Source organism: Amia ocellicauda, chromosome 6 (assembly GCF_036373705.1).
Source record: "Amia ocellicauda isolate fAmiCal2 chromosome 6, fAmiCal2.hap1, whole genome shotgun sequence".
In the NCBI taxonomy this organism is placed as follows: domain Eukaryota; kingdom Metazoa; phylum Chordata; class Actinopteri; order Amiiformes; family Amiidae; genus Amia; species Amia ocellicauda.
The window spans coordinates 16,565,623-16,580,698 of record NC_089855.1 but is presented as its reverse complement, the minus strand read 5'-3'; the positions used below and the strand labels follow the sequence as shown (position 1 = coordinate 16,580,698).

Below are 15,076 nucleotides of genomic sequence, written 5' to 3'. Positions count from 1 at the left end.
GGGAAAACCCTGGCCAGCAGATGAGGGAAGCCATGACATTTTTGTGACTTGTATGTCTGCCAGTTATGTCAAGCAAACTTTTTTTTTTAAATATATTTTGGAAAGCAATTATAGTCCTATGACTAAATATTAACAAAACATCATGTAAAGTGGAGAACATAGGCTACCTTCCTTGATTATCATAATTTTACAATTAACCTATGGTGATTTAAGTGAAAAACAATATGGTGATGCCAAATCATTCAAATACAAATACATTGTTACTTTCTAATCATGTAATAATATTTACATATTATGTATTTGTAATATTTCCCTTTCTATCTCATCTCATTGGCTGATGCCTACATTTGTACGTTTTGTAAGTCATAAAGGAAAATGCAGAAAATGTTTAAGTTCCATTTACAATGTTGCTAATATTTAGAAAGTAATATAATGTATTGTCAGTTATGTTATGTTGCTCAATTTGACATCAATTACAGACAAAATACTGTTTGAGTAATATTTCCCTGGGGCCTTTTATTAATTCAATTTAAAGTAATTAAGCTGTCAACAACAACTTGTACATACGATTCAAAGCAGTATATACATTAAACATCCAAATCATTGCTCTCACATATACAGTATGCAACCATTTCATATAGTATCTCACAATGCATCTGAATTGCACTATGACTCACTTAATTGCTTCTTGTCTAGGCTGAGGGATTTGCAGTAAAGGAGATAAACCCCTTGCATCTATTTCAGTGCTGATAGGAAAGAGTAATATTTAGCCTCTCACCCACGCTAGTTGTACTATTTATTTATGTACATTACAGTAGATATGCACTCTGGTGGCTAAATCCTGAGTTGTGGATTACACCATATTATCAGCTGCACATCACAGAAACCCACAGGCAGTGCAGGAGTGACATGCATTTCAGTCGAGCAGTGCAGAGATCAATTTAAGATGCAGCATATTTAGGGAGACTCATTTGCTCATACTACAGCTATTGACATATTAATTTCACATTACAAGGATTTTATTTTAGGGAATGCTTTACTAAATTATATTTTGCATCTGTTATGGAACTTGAACAGAATCCTTAAACAGCATATACATTTCTCCTAGGTAACAATTGTGCACAATATGCATTTATATGAAAGCGCTTATGTTTAGGTAATTATGCCTTCGACTTTCAATTGCTTACGTGTTTGCGGCACACTCTCGGGATGAAGAATGGACTTCCAGTATCCCATTTACTTGGTGATACATGATGGTTATTGTAAGATTGTATTCTTTAATGTGGGCTCTGTATATGTTTATGTCTTGTGCTGCTTAGCTAGGCACCAGGGTGTCCCTGCAAATGGCTATATAGGTCAGTGCATTTCATTTCCTACAGGAATCTACATTTATTCTGAATCCTACTGACAATCATATATAAACATACTTAAAAAAGTTCATATACTGTTAAATTTGAAACATTTAAACCAAGGTATTGCTAGTATCTTTACAGTATGAGCAAAACAAGGACTGAAAAACAAATGAGCTTAGAACAGTTACTCCAAAAAGAGCTCCACAAATCCCTGAGGTTTACAGCTGACTTCTATAGTATCTGGAATTTACCAACAGAGCAGCATTGAAAATATTAGCCCTTTTAGATGATCCTGACCCCCTTGAAATGCTAGTGATTTTATGTAAATTGTAAACATTTACATGCACTGCTCAAGAACTGAAAACATAAGGTATAATTAAAATATGTTCTAAAACAACTACAGCTGGGATAATGAATCTAATTAATTGAAATTATTATTTTAATATGTCGATATTACCAGCAGTTAGAGGCTGCATCTTGTAAAACAATAAATGTACTGAACTGCTAGGTATGAACTGGGAGTACTATTCAATTCTTGAAAACGAGAACAATTAGACATTTTCGGATTATTAAACTTAATTTAAATGTAAATTGATGTCTTTTTTTTTTTTGGAAGATTTAATGCTTGCTCTTTGCATAGAGAATATGAACAGAGTATAAGAACCAAAAGAATACTGTAGAGTAATAGTGCAGAATATCAGAAAAAATTAAAATGTTTTACACAGAGTAATCAATTAATCAACGAATCTGAACAAAATAATAAAATTTGAATCGCTTATTGAAATAATACTGCAGCACATCACTAAAACAAAAAACAAAAATCCCTGGCAGACAAGAATAGTTTGGGGATTGCAAAATCTTGTGTTAGAGCAATAAACAGGTTTATTTATTAGACAGTCATATAAAAAAAAAAAAAAGAAAAACAAAGCTGCTTCTGCTGCAGCTGTATTATGCAGCAACTGCGTACAGAGCCACACCATGTTACAAAGGTCAGTATATTTTAATGAAGGACTGCAACCTTTTGTGTTACAGTGTATAAGAGTGAGAGATCATGTGTGGGTGAGATGTACCCAAGGCCTTCTATCAATGTACAATGTGCACTTTATGTTTGAAAGAAAAAATATTCAGTTAGGGGAAAAAGGAGAGGAACAAAGTTTTGAAACTGTCAAGAAAAATGCTCAACGAAAAGGTGGCCAAGTTAAACACAAGGCATCGTGAAGCTGAACAACTGCTCTAAATGTCATTATTATACTGGTAGAAAAATTGCTGTAACACATTGCCACAAAGACAGGGAAATGTGAATTGGCCATTATAGCAATAGGTTGCGAATGCAACCACGGTTATCTGAAAAAGGAAGCGCTGCCCAAGGGGGAGGGGTTTCTGCGCACTTCTGCTGGAACCCGATCGAAAACGTCACTCTATAAAAGTTACCATTGGCGCCTGTGCTCATCAATCAGAACAGGTCGCTTCCCACTTCCTGTTCTATAATATGTGACGTGTGTGCAGGTTCGTCCTCTTTTGCCAGGAGCTAGGACTCATGTTCATGAGAAATCATGTTCACTGAACGGTACAGAGAGCGGCCAGCTCCACTGTGCTGTCATAATAATTATACACATCGTGGGGTGCTGGAAGCAGATCATGTAACATGGAAGCAGTTGCAACCTATTAGTGCAGCTAATGCAGGACAACAGCAGGCTCTACCATGACAATCAAACCATAAACATTGCGGTGTGCAGGAAAACCGTTCATGCACTCTCCGCATAACGTGGGGGCACCGGCCGCTTGCTCCACTAGCCCAGCTAGTAGCAAGGCCACACCAGCTCTACAACGTTGTACAAACAAACTATATACAGCACGGGGGGTAGGAACCAACTCATACGCCATCTGTGGAACACAGGATCAGTTGACACCTGCTGATTAGTCCAGCTAACACAGGGCAACATTAGCTCTACTGTGCTGACAAATGAACTATGTACACAGCAGAACTCGAGAGCCCGCTCAAGTGCTTACCACTGAGGACAGCAGCAGCGGTCTCTTGCTCTTTGGCACACAGCCAGAGCGGGCCACAGACCTGCTGACCAAGGAACTATATACACAGCGAAGCAGCAAGAACAACTTGAGCACCATCAGCTGGGAACAGTGGCAGTGAACTCCAGTCTACACAAGCTAGAAAGGAGCCACAGTCCTGCTGTTTACACATGTAATATATATTTCCCTTTCAAACTGAAAGACAGCCATTACATAAAGGGAAGAGCCTTCTGACCTGCCAATCATTGATACCATGTACCAAAGCTGCCCAACAGGGGCCCTGCAGACAGGTGGAAGATCTGCCCCCGGCGTCTGTGAAAAGTCTCTTCCTGACTGCAGCCATTTCTTCTTTCACCTGCCTGTGATTGTGCTTTATTGCATTTTCATTTGCCTTAAAGCAGGGGTCCCCAATGTCTGGTGATGGAAGGCCAATATACAGAGGTTGCATGGGATGGGGGGCTGCAGTAGAAAATTAAACACAGATGAAAATGAAGTCCCTTCCTCACCGACTACTCGACTCAGCTGCTCGTCCAGTCCCTGGTCCTCTCCCGCCTGGACTACTGCAACTCCCTCCTGGCCGGCCTGACTGCAACTACTACCCGCCCGTTCCAGCTCATCCAGAACTTTGCGGCTCGTCTGGTATTCTCTCTGCCACGATTCGCACACGCTACTCCACTGGCTCCCAATACCGGCACGCATTCAGTTAAAGACATTGACTCGACCTGGACATCGACAACCTCGACATAAACATCGAGGGGGGCAGTATCAGAGCAGAGGAATTCGGCGAGGAGAGGAGAGCGCTCTCCCCCAGACGAAGGTCTCCAAGAGCAAGACGCTCCCGCTCCAGATCATCTAGACGCTCCACACCGCAAACTCCTCAACACCGCAGGAGACAGGAAGCGGAAGGGATTGCAACACTGCTTAAGCAGTTTGGAGAGATAACACAAAGGCTAGACTCCCAGCAGCAGATGTTAACTCTGTGGTGGAGCGACTTCCGCTGGAAGAGGACGCTCACCACCTCCCTCAGCTGCCACCACCGCTACCACCAACACCGGAAGAAGCGCTGTCCCATGTGGCGTCGCGCTAGGACATATCGGATCCTCCATCTTTCACAGAGGAGACCGAGGAAGCAAGTTCAATGTCAGAGCACTTTCAAGGGCCGAGCATGGAGTTTAAGGCCCTGATGAGACGCATGGCTATGGCAGTGGATGTTCAATGGTGCCCCCAGGAAGAGGTTCCAAAAAATCGTCTTGTAAGGGAGAAAACTGCTAAACCTGTGGAGACCCTTCCTCTCCTTGATGATTACATGGACATTGTGCAGTCCACGTGGAACCAGCCGGCATCTGCTCCTGCAACTTCTAGGCAGGCGGATGTCATGTCCGCCACAGCGGGGGCAGAAAAGAAGGGACTGTCGCGGTCAAATCGCACCTGCTGTCGATGCCCAGACAGACTGGGCAGAGGACCTCCCCACTCTATGCAGGTAAGGTGCGTCGGCCGCAAGTGGCGCAATGGTGGGGGTGAGAGAAGCTCATCGCCAAGCGCACACGCGCATGAACCAGGAAGCATCCAGCAGGGGGGCCGGTCAGTGTTTGCACCAGGGGGCACACAACAACTAAATATGAAGTTTTTAAGGTCTAATGCAACACACAGACATAGAAAGCTCACGTTCTCGGGTCCAGCGAAATGGCAAAAGAGGATGAACCTGCGCAGACGTCACATTTTATAGAACAGGAAGTGGGAAGGGACCTGTTCTGAGTGACGTGTGCAGAGTTTGCGCTTGACTTTTTTTTTTACGGCCAATATGGCCGCTAATATTCCATAACTCCGGCCATATAGAACAACAACAAAAGACATATGTTTTAAATAGCCATATAATAGCCTACATTTAAACAGCAATAAAACTCAAATGCTATGATCCAACAAATGTATTTTATTTAAAGTAGTCAACAGAATTAACTCTTCACAAACTTTGCAAACTGAGCATATAGGCTGCAACAATAAAATAAAACAAATAGCCTTACCATTGTTAATTAAATAAAGAAATTAGCATACATTAAATGTATGTCTCTTTGCATTCCAAGCCCATCAAATTAAATGACTTGAAAATAAGCTAAATGAAGAAGCAATCAGGCATAAAAAATAAAATAATAGGCTGGTCGGTCTGAATTCCGCGTTCGTCAAATTCCCATTTATTGGCTGCGTGACTTTGAATAGAAGTGCTCCACTGCTTTTTCAAACTTGAAGCCATCCAACCCCTTGGCACAACTTGCAATTCTCATCAACCATGTCACCTTTTCCTCAGTGAGGCGGTTTCTCAGGGTTGTTTTTATCATGTTCAGGAGCGAGAATCCACGCCCTGCAGGCACACAGGACACAGGAAATGTCCTGGCTAGTGATGTACAGTTCACGAACGATTCGTTCTTGTTGAACTAATCATTTTGGTGAACGATGGGAATCGGATCAGTGTCTGCATTGAATTGGTTCTTTTGATTCACCCTGTGAATGAGCAGCGGCAGTCAGGAGTCAGTTACCAGCCTATTGAATGTCATTCAATGACTCACTGACTCTCGAGTCTGGTGGATTCGTTCGTCCTAACAACTCATTGAGTGCTATGAAACTGAAGACCGTATGTGCCATGTTGGTTCAAAATTCCCTCTTGCTTAGTGTATAAGAAAGAAATCTGTATGAGCCAAAATGACGTCAGTTACATCATCCAGTCCGAGTATAGACTACTGTCAGAAAATGAGATTAGACGTTTATGCAATATTATATACTGTACATAATGTGTGTGTGTGTGTATTACAGTTCGTATTCATTGGGTATGTCTGCCAAATAAAAATAAAATAAATCAATATGAGGTATCTTCTTGTAATGTTTTATACACATAAAACATTTTGCACAAATTATTATTGAGTTAAATCAACAAAATGACCAATAATAATAATAATAATAATAATAATAATAATAATAATAATAATAATAAATAATAATAATAATAATTTATATTAATAATAATTGAGATACACCTATGCATAAGACATTTATTTAACAATATTATTATTATGTATTTCTTAGCAGACACCCTTGTCCAAACAAAACATTACATTTAATTAGATTAATCGTGTTGGCTAAATAATGTTAATGCTTAAAACTGTTATCATCTCCGGGATTTTAAATATATATTGGTCACAACTGTATTTAATTTAACCCAGTCAAATACAGACTTTTCCTAGCTTTTGTGGTGTGCAGTGAACGACTCGTTCTTTCCAGTTCAAATCTATTTAACTAATCCTGATTCAGTCTGGTCAGTGAACAAAATTAATCGATTTACCAAACTGAACTGAATCAAATGAATCGAAGCACTAAAAAGAATCTAACTGCCCATCACTAGTGCTGGCAATCTTTCCCAGCTTTGCACAGTAGGGATAGATTTAGTCACATGACAAAACACCCAGTAATGTCTTACTGTAACAGCAGGCGGAGACTCGCTGTTGTCTTGGCAACATATCTTATAGGTCACACAATATTAGGCTATTTAATATGCCATTAATCAATTTATTTATGTATTTATTTATTTATTTGGCATATTTCCCACCGGACATTTTGGCCGTTGATATTTTCATCTGCCGGACAACTGCACGTGAAACCGGTGAAAAGCTGGCATTTACCGGCTAACATAAACCCTGGACATGTGTATGGGCCAATAGCAGCTTTGATAGGTTCCTACGGAAATGAGCAAAAACCCCTCCTCCTTGGGCAGTACTTCCGACTTGAAAAATTCACCCAAAACTGGTGATTAGATAAGGTGAGGCCTATATAATAACAGTATATGCAATTGATTATCAAGTTTTCTAATTTAGAACGTAATAATTTATTTGATAAAACTTAAGCGTTAAGTGCATCTACCAAATATATATTTTTTATCAAAATATAGGATTGGGGGGTGCAACCTGAGAAGTTTTTATTCTACTAATCTACAGTCATTATTACATGAATTTATAGTTAATGTAACCTTTTTATGAAACTAAACCATGCTTATATGTTTATGTTTTGGTTTATTCTATTATACTTATTGTATGTGTTTGTGTCTTTTATATTTAGCTACAAAATGCTTTGAGAGAAGGGAGGGATTTGAAATCAGTGTCTAGAAAGCATTTCTGAGGTAACATTAGTGTTAATTCAGATGAGCTTTTGTCAAACTCTCATGGACTCTTGTCTATTAGAAATGAGAAGAAATGCAAGTATAGATAGTCCTCCAATTCAAAGCACTTCAACTTTAAGTGCCCACTGTTGTGCATCAGAAAAAAATTGTCATTAGTCAAATGGAATTCTCATTTAAAAAGTAGAGCATTTGAGCAACACATAATTTGATAAGAGAATCTGTACAAGCTCATTCATATTCAGAGCGACACACTTTGTGAAAAACCTTCTGCTATAATAACTAGCCTTGGTAAATCAAGGCAATGGCAATACCAGATTTGGATGGTTTTACTGGGGCCCTCAAAATGCTCCACCTTCCCATCACCATGGCATGACCAAACTGAACGGACACTGGATTCACTCAGCAACACCAGTCAAGAACAATTCCTTCTCATATCACGACTATTGATCTTCCCTGTTTGACACCCCTCATTCCATATTCCTTTGCATCATACTAAGATATCAGTAAGAAATACTTGTTTTCAAGTGTTAACAAATTCTGACCGTTCATTTGATAACCCTCTAATTATTAGTAACTATTACCATTGTAATTGTAAAGTAACATTGTATGTATTAATTTATTTGTATTTTAGCATTTATTTTCAGATTTTCCATGTTCTTTTCTCAACCTTTAAGGAAGTTTTAAGACTGGGTTTAAAATTTGGACTAAACTGAGGGATGGACATCTTTCTTGTCTCTTTTAATACAGGAATAAGAATTAATTAAACAACTAAATGTTCAAAACTGCAGTGTTAAATGTTAAATGTTAAAGGTTCACTTTTCAATTAGAAAGGAGCTGAAACAATAAGCCCTCCAATAAGCCCCTTCAAAAAGAAAAGTGATATTTTCATGGCTTGTTGACTTAATTAGTACTCATCATAATCAACTCACAAAGTACTTGAGCAAAAATTCTTTGTTATATTCTGACATCAAACGTGCTCACTTTGACTCACCTTTTACTCTGTAAATCATACGACGTTATTTTGGCAAATATATACACAGGTTCATATACCTTTCTAACTGAGGAATGCAGGATTGTGGTAAAGGACTTAAGGAGACAGCTTTGAAGTTCTGTGTTTTATGACTCAGGCCTCAGCTCACCAAAGTACGACAGATAACACATCCATGCTGGAGACACCCCCAACTGACAAATGGGCTGCCATGCCCGTCTCCACACACACTAGCACCAAATTCCAATTGAATATTTATTTTGTGAAACACAGACCTTCAAGGTACTTTATATATTCCACAGACCAGGGCAAAAAACCCAAATACAAACTACATGCTGCTAACAGAAGTGTTACCCTGCTTCTTCCCCAGTTTGATAACAAACCATAAAAGGCAATTTAAAAAACTTAACACATAAGTAATTCTATCTCAGAACCAAAACATGCCAAAGCCATGTTTGGTCTTAAAAGAAAGACCATTAGCTAAAACAACCATTGGGCCATTTATATGTCACATACAATGCAAGATTAACATTTGGTAAGAGAATTATTCACATTGTGTCTGTGTGTGTTGCCCAACGATGGACTGGTGTCCCATCCTGGGTGTATTCCTGCCTTGTGCCCTATGCCTGCCGGGATCGGTTCCGGCTTCCCCACGATCCTCACCAGGATAAGCGGTTTAGAAGATGGTCGGATGGATGGATTATTCACATATCCTAATTTATCCTTCACTGATATGGGCATGAGACCAACCCCCCCTGAAATGCCAAGAAATCTCTAAGTTAACATTAATGTAAAAGAACACCTGGCTTGTTTGGTACCAACTGTAAGGTCCTGCTTTGAGGGAACTGAAAATGTAATTGATAGAACTAAAACTTGACAATATAGAGTTAGAAACTCTACGTAACATTTGAACCATTTGTCACATTGCTCAAAGCCATCACACCCCCAATACACATTCTGTAGGAATCAAGGGAGAGGAATGGCAAAGATTGATACGATTTGAATTTTATTACCCCTAACCTGACCAATCAGAAGTTTGGAGGCAAAGAGGTTACATAACATATAAAAACAGTTAAAGACTAGCAATTTGAAGTGGAACAACCTAGGAGAAGAAACCAAAGAGATGAAATCCAGGAAGAATGAACCAAAAACCTGAAAGCTTTGCAACCTTCCTCAAGTCGACGCAGTCTGCCAGCCCTCCCCGCTATCGAACTTCTGCATAACTGAATCTCAGTAAACCACAGGTAGTATATTTCTTGTACTAGTCAATAATTAGGTAAATCACAGTTACATAAAACCTAGTTGTATATGGGATCTAAACTGTAGGAACAGGCAGCGTAATTATAATACTTGTTTGTTATTTTAAGTTTTGTGCCTTGAGTCAAAACTTGAGGATTTGATAGACCTCCTCTCACTCTTAATATTATCCACCCTTCTTGTCTCTATCCTATCTTTGCAAATACATGTTGTCTATTTACATTTTTCTTAATAAACCTATATCTTGTATAAAACGTAACAGCCTGAAGGTTAATTCATGCATATCAACCTCACTGCTAATCTGAGTTAGTATTAGTTAGTTGTGGTAACTTGCGTATCAACCCAGTCTTGTTTTCAAAGGATTGACCGCTGTGGGTTGTATGTGTGGGGGTCACTAGATAACAGGACTTTATCCAGCAATTATTATTTCTTCTGATATCGATACCAGATAAACAAACCACACTCCAGTTTAAAGTCCTAGGTCAATTGAAAGTATATACTAATAAAATAATAACTGTAATGATAAATTACAACAATTTGTCCATTGCAATATTTTCGCTGTATTTTAACAGATTAGCACCCTTTAATTTCATTAAACTATTTACTTTTTAACTCCTAATCATTAACAACTCCTTTTTCTGAAAGTATACCCAAAAGAGGATACCAATAGGCTAGACTTTTAGAATTCATATCTACCGTACTGCTCATAGTTTCATTTCCAAACAAACTTCACATCAATGTCAGTTATCTGTGGTTAACAAATTAAATTTGCAATTAATGACAAACAGGACAATTCTGTACAATTCTTAAACACTTAAAATGAGACAACATTGAACCTGACAGCAAATTTCAAATTTTAAAAGCAGTCTGACAGACCTCTATTATGTTTTTACCTTAGCAAACTGTGAGTTTATCCATTTTGAGAATGTTTTCTTTTGAACATCTTCTCTTTCATCTGAAAGAAACAGAAAAATAAAAAACATTAGCAGGTTTTACAGCAGCTATGTTTGTTTTACAGGTTGTAACTTTAAAATAAGTTATCTTTACATTTAATTGCATGTTTTTTTTTTCAAATACGCAAACATGATAAATGAGAAACATTATTTTTCTTCAGAAAATTTTGATTATATTCCATGATTACATAATCAAGGCTGCAGACCTTGAAACACTTTACTTAAAATTTCAGATACAGTAATTACTGTGGATCCAATTTTCAACTCTCTGTTGTCTGTTCTATTGTACAACAGATGAATCATGATCTAGGCATAGACAACAAATAAGTTTACATTAGCACACTTCAGACTAATGTGCTCTCAATTTTTTTAATTAGTTTATTGAGAAAGAACAAATTATAGAAGGAAAAAATTCCAGATTTAAATTAAATTTAAAACAAACAGAAAAAAAAAATGCATTGTTACTGCTTTCCAAACCTTTGATGCTATGATTTTTCTCTTTAAATTTATACAATTAGTAGAGAAAATGATATGGGGGGGTTATTGGAATAAAATGGAACAAAAATATTCTGGGAAGCCCCGAAATCACATGATGACACAGATGGTAAGAAACACAATCTATAATGGATTTGCACTGTGTAATTGAGGCACTGTGATATAAAAAAATCCTCCCAGATCTGCCATATATAAGACCTCCTCCAGGTTCAAACACCTTGGGTTCACTTCTGACAACTTACTCCTGTATGCTGACTGTTACAGGAGACAAACCTATATATGAAAATTATGGGATGTGATTTCAAAAGAACTATTATTTCATTATTTTCTTATGCTTCATACAAATCAATAGCTACACCAAAAAAAAGATTTCAAAATCAAAACCCTGAATCTTACACTTCTGACTAATTTATGCCACCTGTATTCTGTTCACTGAAGGAACTTGATTCTCCTTGCATATTGGTCTGACTATTCACAATAAAGTTGTATCAGGGAGTATGTTGGGCATGGCTGATGTATAGCTTCCACTGAGTATGTAGAAAAAGCCAACTATTCATGGTGTTACCTCTTCTGATAAATGAGGTTGCAGTTAGAAAGGCTTTGATCACTACAATGGAGGTTGCAATCAATACTGCAACAGTATCTCAGAGATGGCCAACATAGCCTTTGTCGCATGCAATTTCTACAGAATCATTTAAGAGGATTGTTCCTTTGTAATCTTTAAGTGTATTTTAATCTTTTTGTGGTATCAACCAATGCAACATTCCCTTTTCCAAAAGGGATTTCAAATGGATTCAATACATTGCAGTAATAAGGATATAAATCGGCTCCAGACTGACAATAAACTGCAGGACTCTGTAAATACATAAAACTAAAGCACAGGTAACAGCAGGGTCAGTGCACCAGAACACCACCTGCTGTATTATCCATCTTCACATGGACAGTCATTGATAGGATGAGAAGATGACTTCCACTCACAATCATAAAATATTGTATACATAACATAAATAACAATAACAGCAACAACCAAAATAATAACAACAAATAGGGTTGTCTCCGAAGCAGTTATTCCCCTTTGAGTTCCATAGTACATTTTAAGTGCATGTTTGTTGACTTTTTATCATAAGCAAAGAATACACACAAGGGGACTTACAGTGAGGGAAAAAAGTATTTGATCCCCTGCTGATTTTGTACGTTTGCCCACTGACAAAGAAATGATCAGTCTATAATTTTAATGGTAGGTGTATTTTAACAGTGAGAGACAGAATAACAACAAAATAATCCAGAAAAAAGCATTTCAAAAAAGTTATAAATTGATTTGCATGTTAATGAGGGAAATAAGTATTTGACCCCTTCGACTTAGTACTTGGTGGCAAAACCCTTGTTGGCAATCACAGAGGTCAGACGTTTCTTGTAGTTGGCCACCAGGTTTGCACACATCTCAGGAGGGATTTTGTCCCACTCCTCTTTGCAGATCCTCTCCAAGTCATTAAGGTTTCGAGGCTGACGTTTGGCAACTCGAACCTTCAGTTCCCTCCACAGATTTTCTATGGGATTAAGGTCTGGAGACTGGCTAGGCCACTCCAGGACCTTAATGTGCTTCTTCTTGAGCCACTCCTTTGTTGCCTTGGCTGTGTGTTTTGGGTCATTGTCATGCTGGAATACCCATTCACGACCCATTTTCAATGCCCTGGCTGAGGGAAGAAGGTTCTCACACAAGATTTGACGGTACATGGCCCCGTCCATCGTCCCTTTGATGTGGTGCAGTTGTCCTGTCCCCTTAGCAGAAAAACACCCCCAAAGCATAATGTTTCCACCTCCATGTTTGACAGTGGGGAGGGTGTTCTTGGGGTCATTCCTCCTCCTCCAAACACGGCGAGTTGAGTTGATTCCAAATAGCTCGATTTTGGTCTCATCTGACCACAACACTTTCACCCAGTTCTCCTCTGAATCATTCAGATGTTGGCAAACTTCAGACGGGCCTGTACATGTGCTTTCTTGAGCAGGGGGACCTTGCGGGCGCTGCAGGATTTCAGTCCTTCACAGCGTAGTGTGTTACCAATTTCTTTCTTGGTGACTATGGTCCCAGCTGCCTTGAGATCATTAACAAGATCCTCCCGTGTAGTTCTGGGCTGATTCCTCACCGTTCTCATGATCATTGAAACTCCACGAGGTGACATCTTGCATGGAGCCCCAGACCGAGGGAGACTGACAGTTATTTTGTGTTTCTTCCATTTGCGAATAATCGCACCAACTGTTGTCACCTTCTCACCAAGCTGCTTGGCGATGGTCTTGTAGCCCATTCCAGCCTTGTGTAGGTCTACAATCTTGTCCCTGACATCCTTGGACAGCTCTTTGGTCTTGGCCATGGTGGAGAGTTTGGAATCTGATTGATTGATTGCTTCTGTGGACAGGTGTCTTTTATACAGGTAATGAGCTGAGATTAGGAGCACTCCCTTTAAGAGAGTGCTCCTAATCTCATCTTGTTACCTGTATAAAAGACACCTGGGAGCCAGAAATCTTGCTGATTGATAGGGGATCAAATACTTATTTCCCTCATTAACATGCAAATCAATTTATAACTTTTTTGAAATGCGTTTTTCTGGATTTTTTTGTTGTTATTCTGTCTCTCACTGTTAAAATACACCTACCATTAAAATTATAGACTGATCATTTCTTTGTCAGTGGGCAAACGTACAAAATCAGCAGGGGATCAAATACTTTTTTCCCTCACTGTAAGTAGGAATGCAGGCAACCACGATGGAAACTCCACTGAGAGAGCCACTAGCATAATAGCAATCTGTGGGTCAATTCTAACTTTTAATATACTGCTAGAATCATGGCAGGTTTAACAATCAATGCCACCTATTAAAGCCTTAACTGCAACTTCTCAGCTATGTGCATACAAACAGAAAACAATCAAATTGACAGAGAAGGATGCTCAGCTCAAAGAACTATCCCTAATCCTCCCCATTAGAATAAGAGTCTCTGATGAGGCTAATGAGCTTAAGACCATAACGTTCATTCTTAGTTATTGAATATGAACAATGACTTGATTGAGTTGCCTTTCCAGTAGAAGCCAGCACCTTTAATGTGGTTTGAAGCAAACCCATAATGACCCACACAGCAAGTACAGCCTAACTCTATAACACTCATTATCCAGTAGTGTAGACCAGCTTTCGTTCTATTTGATTTTACAGCTCATTATTGTTCAAATGGACCATTATCAACCTAATAGAAGTTAAAGTAGAATGTTTCAATTCTCAGCCTTCTCTCTGGGGAAAAAGACAGGGAGCTATTATTAGATAGGAGACGATTGCTTTGAAATTGATTACAACTGAAAAACTGCAATACAGGCCTCCCCCAGATGTATGACAGTGGTGCATTAGCATCTCCTAGAAATGTGTAATTAGATCTATAATGTTAATAGGAATTGTGTTAATCACTGAAGTTTGTGTCTTTTTGTATACTAATGAAATCCACATGAAATTGTGAACAAGAACATTGATTTACAGATCTCTCTCTCTTTATTCACCTAAAATTAAACTTCACGAAGATCTAGGAACACATCATATTTATTCACCTCAAGTGCCCTGCCATGTAACAAAAATAATGGGCTGATTAGAAAAGTACACCCTTATATTTCTTCTGCAGGTCCTTAGGAACTGTAAACTGCCTTGCCACCTGCTTCTGAGACAGAACGCTCGATTTTCAGCAGACAATTCAATAAAGAAACATCCCATTAAGTAACCCTTCAAACCACTTCTCACACTAAAGTACAATATCTGATAATGCAGCTGTACTTTAAGGAATAGATAGTCCACCCAGAACATTCCATTTT

The 15,076-nt window shown here is 38.6% G+C and overlaps 1 protein-coding gene across 11 annotated transcripts in view; it reads right to left on the bottom strand.

The window, feature by feature from the left end:
• dmd (dystrophin) overlaps window positions 1-15,076 on the bottom strand; it is a 631,463-nt gene that overhangs the window by 493,416 nt on the left and 122,971 nt on the right. For all 11 annotated transcript variants that reach the window (XM_066706366.1, XM_066706368.1, XM_066706373.1 and 8 more), the window contains exon 2: window positions 10,681-10,742. In XM_066706366.1, coding sequence (XP_066562463.1) covers window positions 10,681-10,742 — 62 coding nt within the window. The remainder of the gene's footprint in view (window positions 1-10,680; window positions 10,743-15,076) is intronic.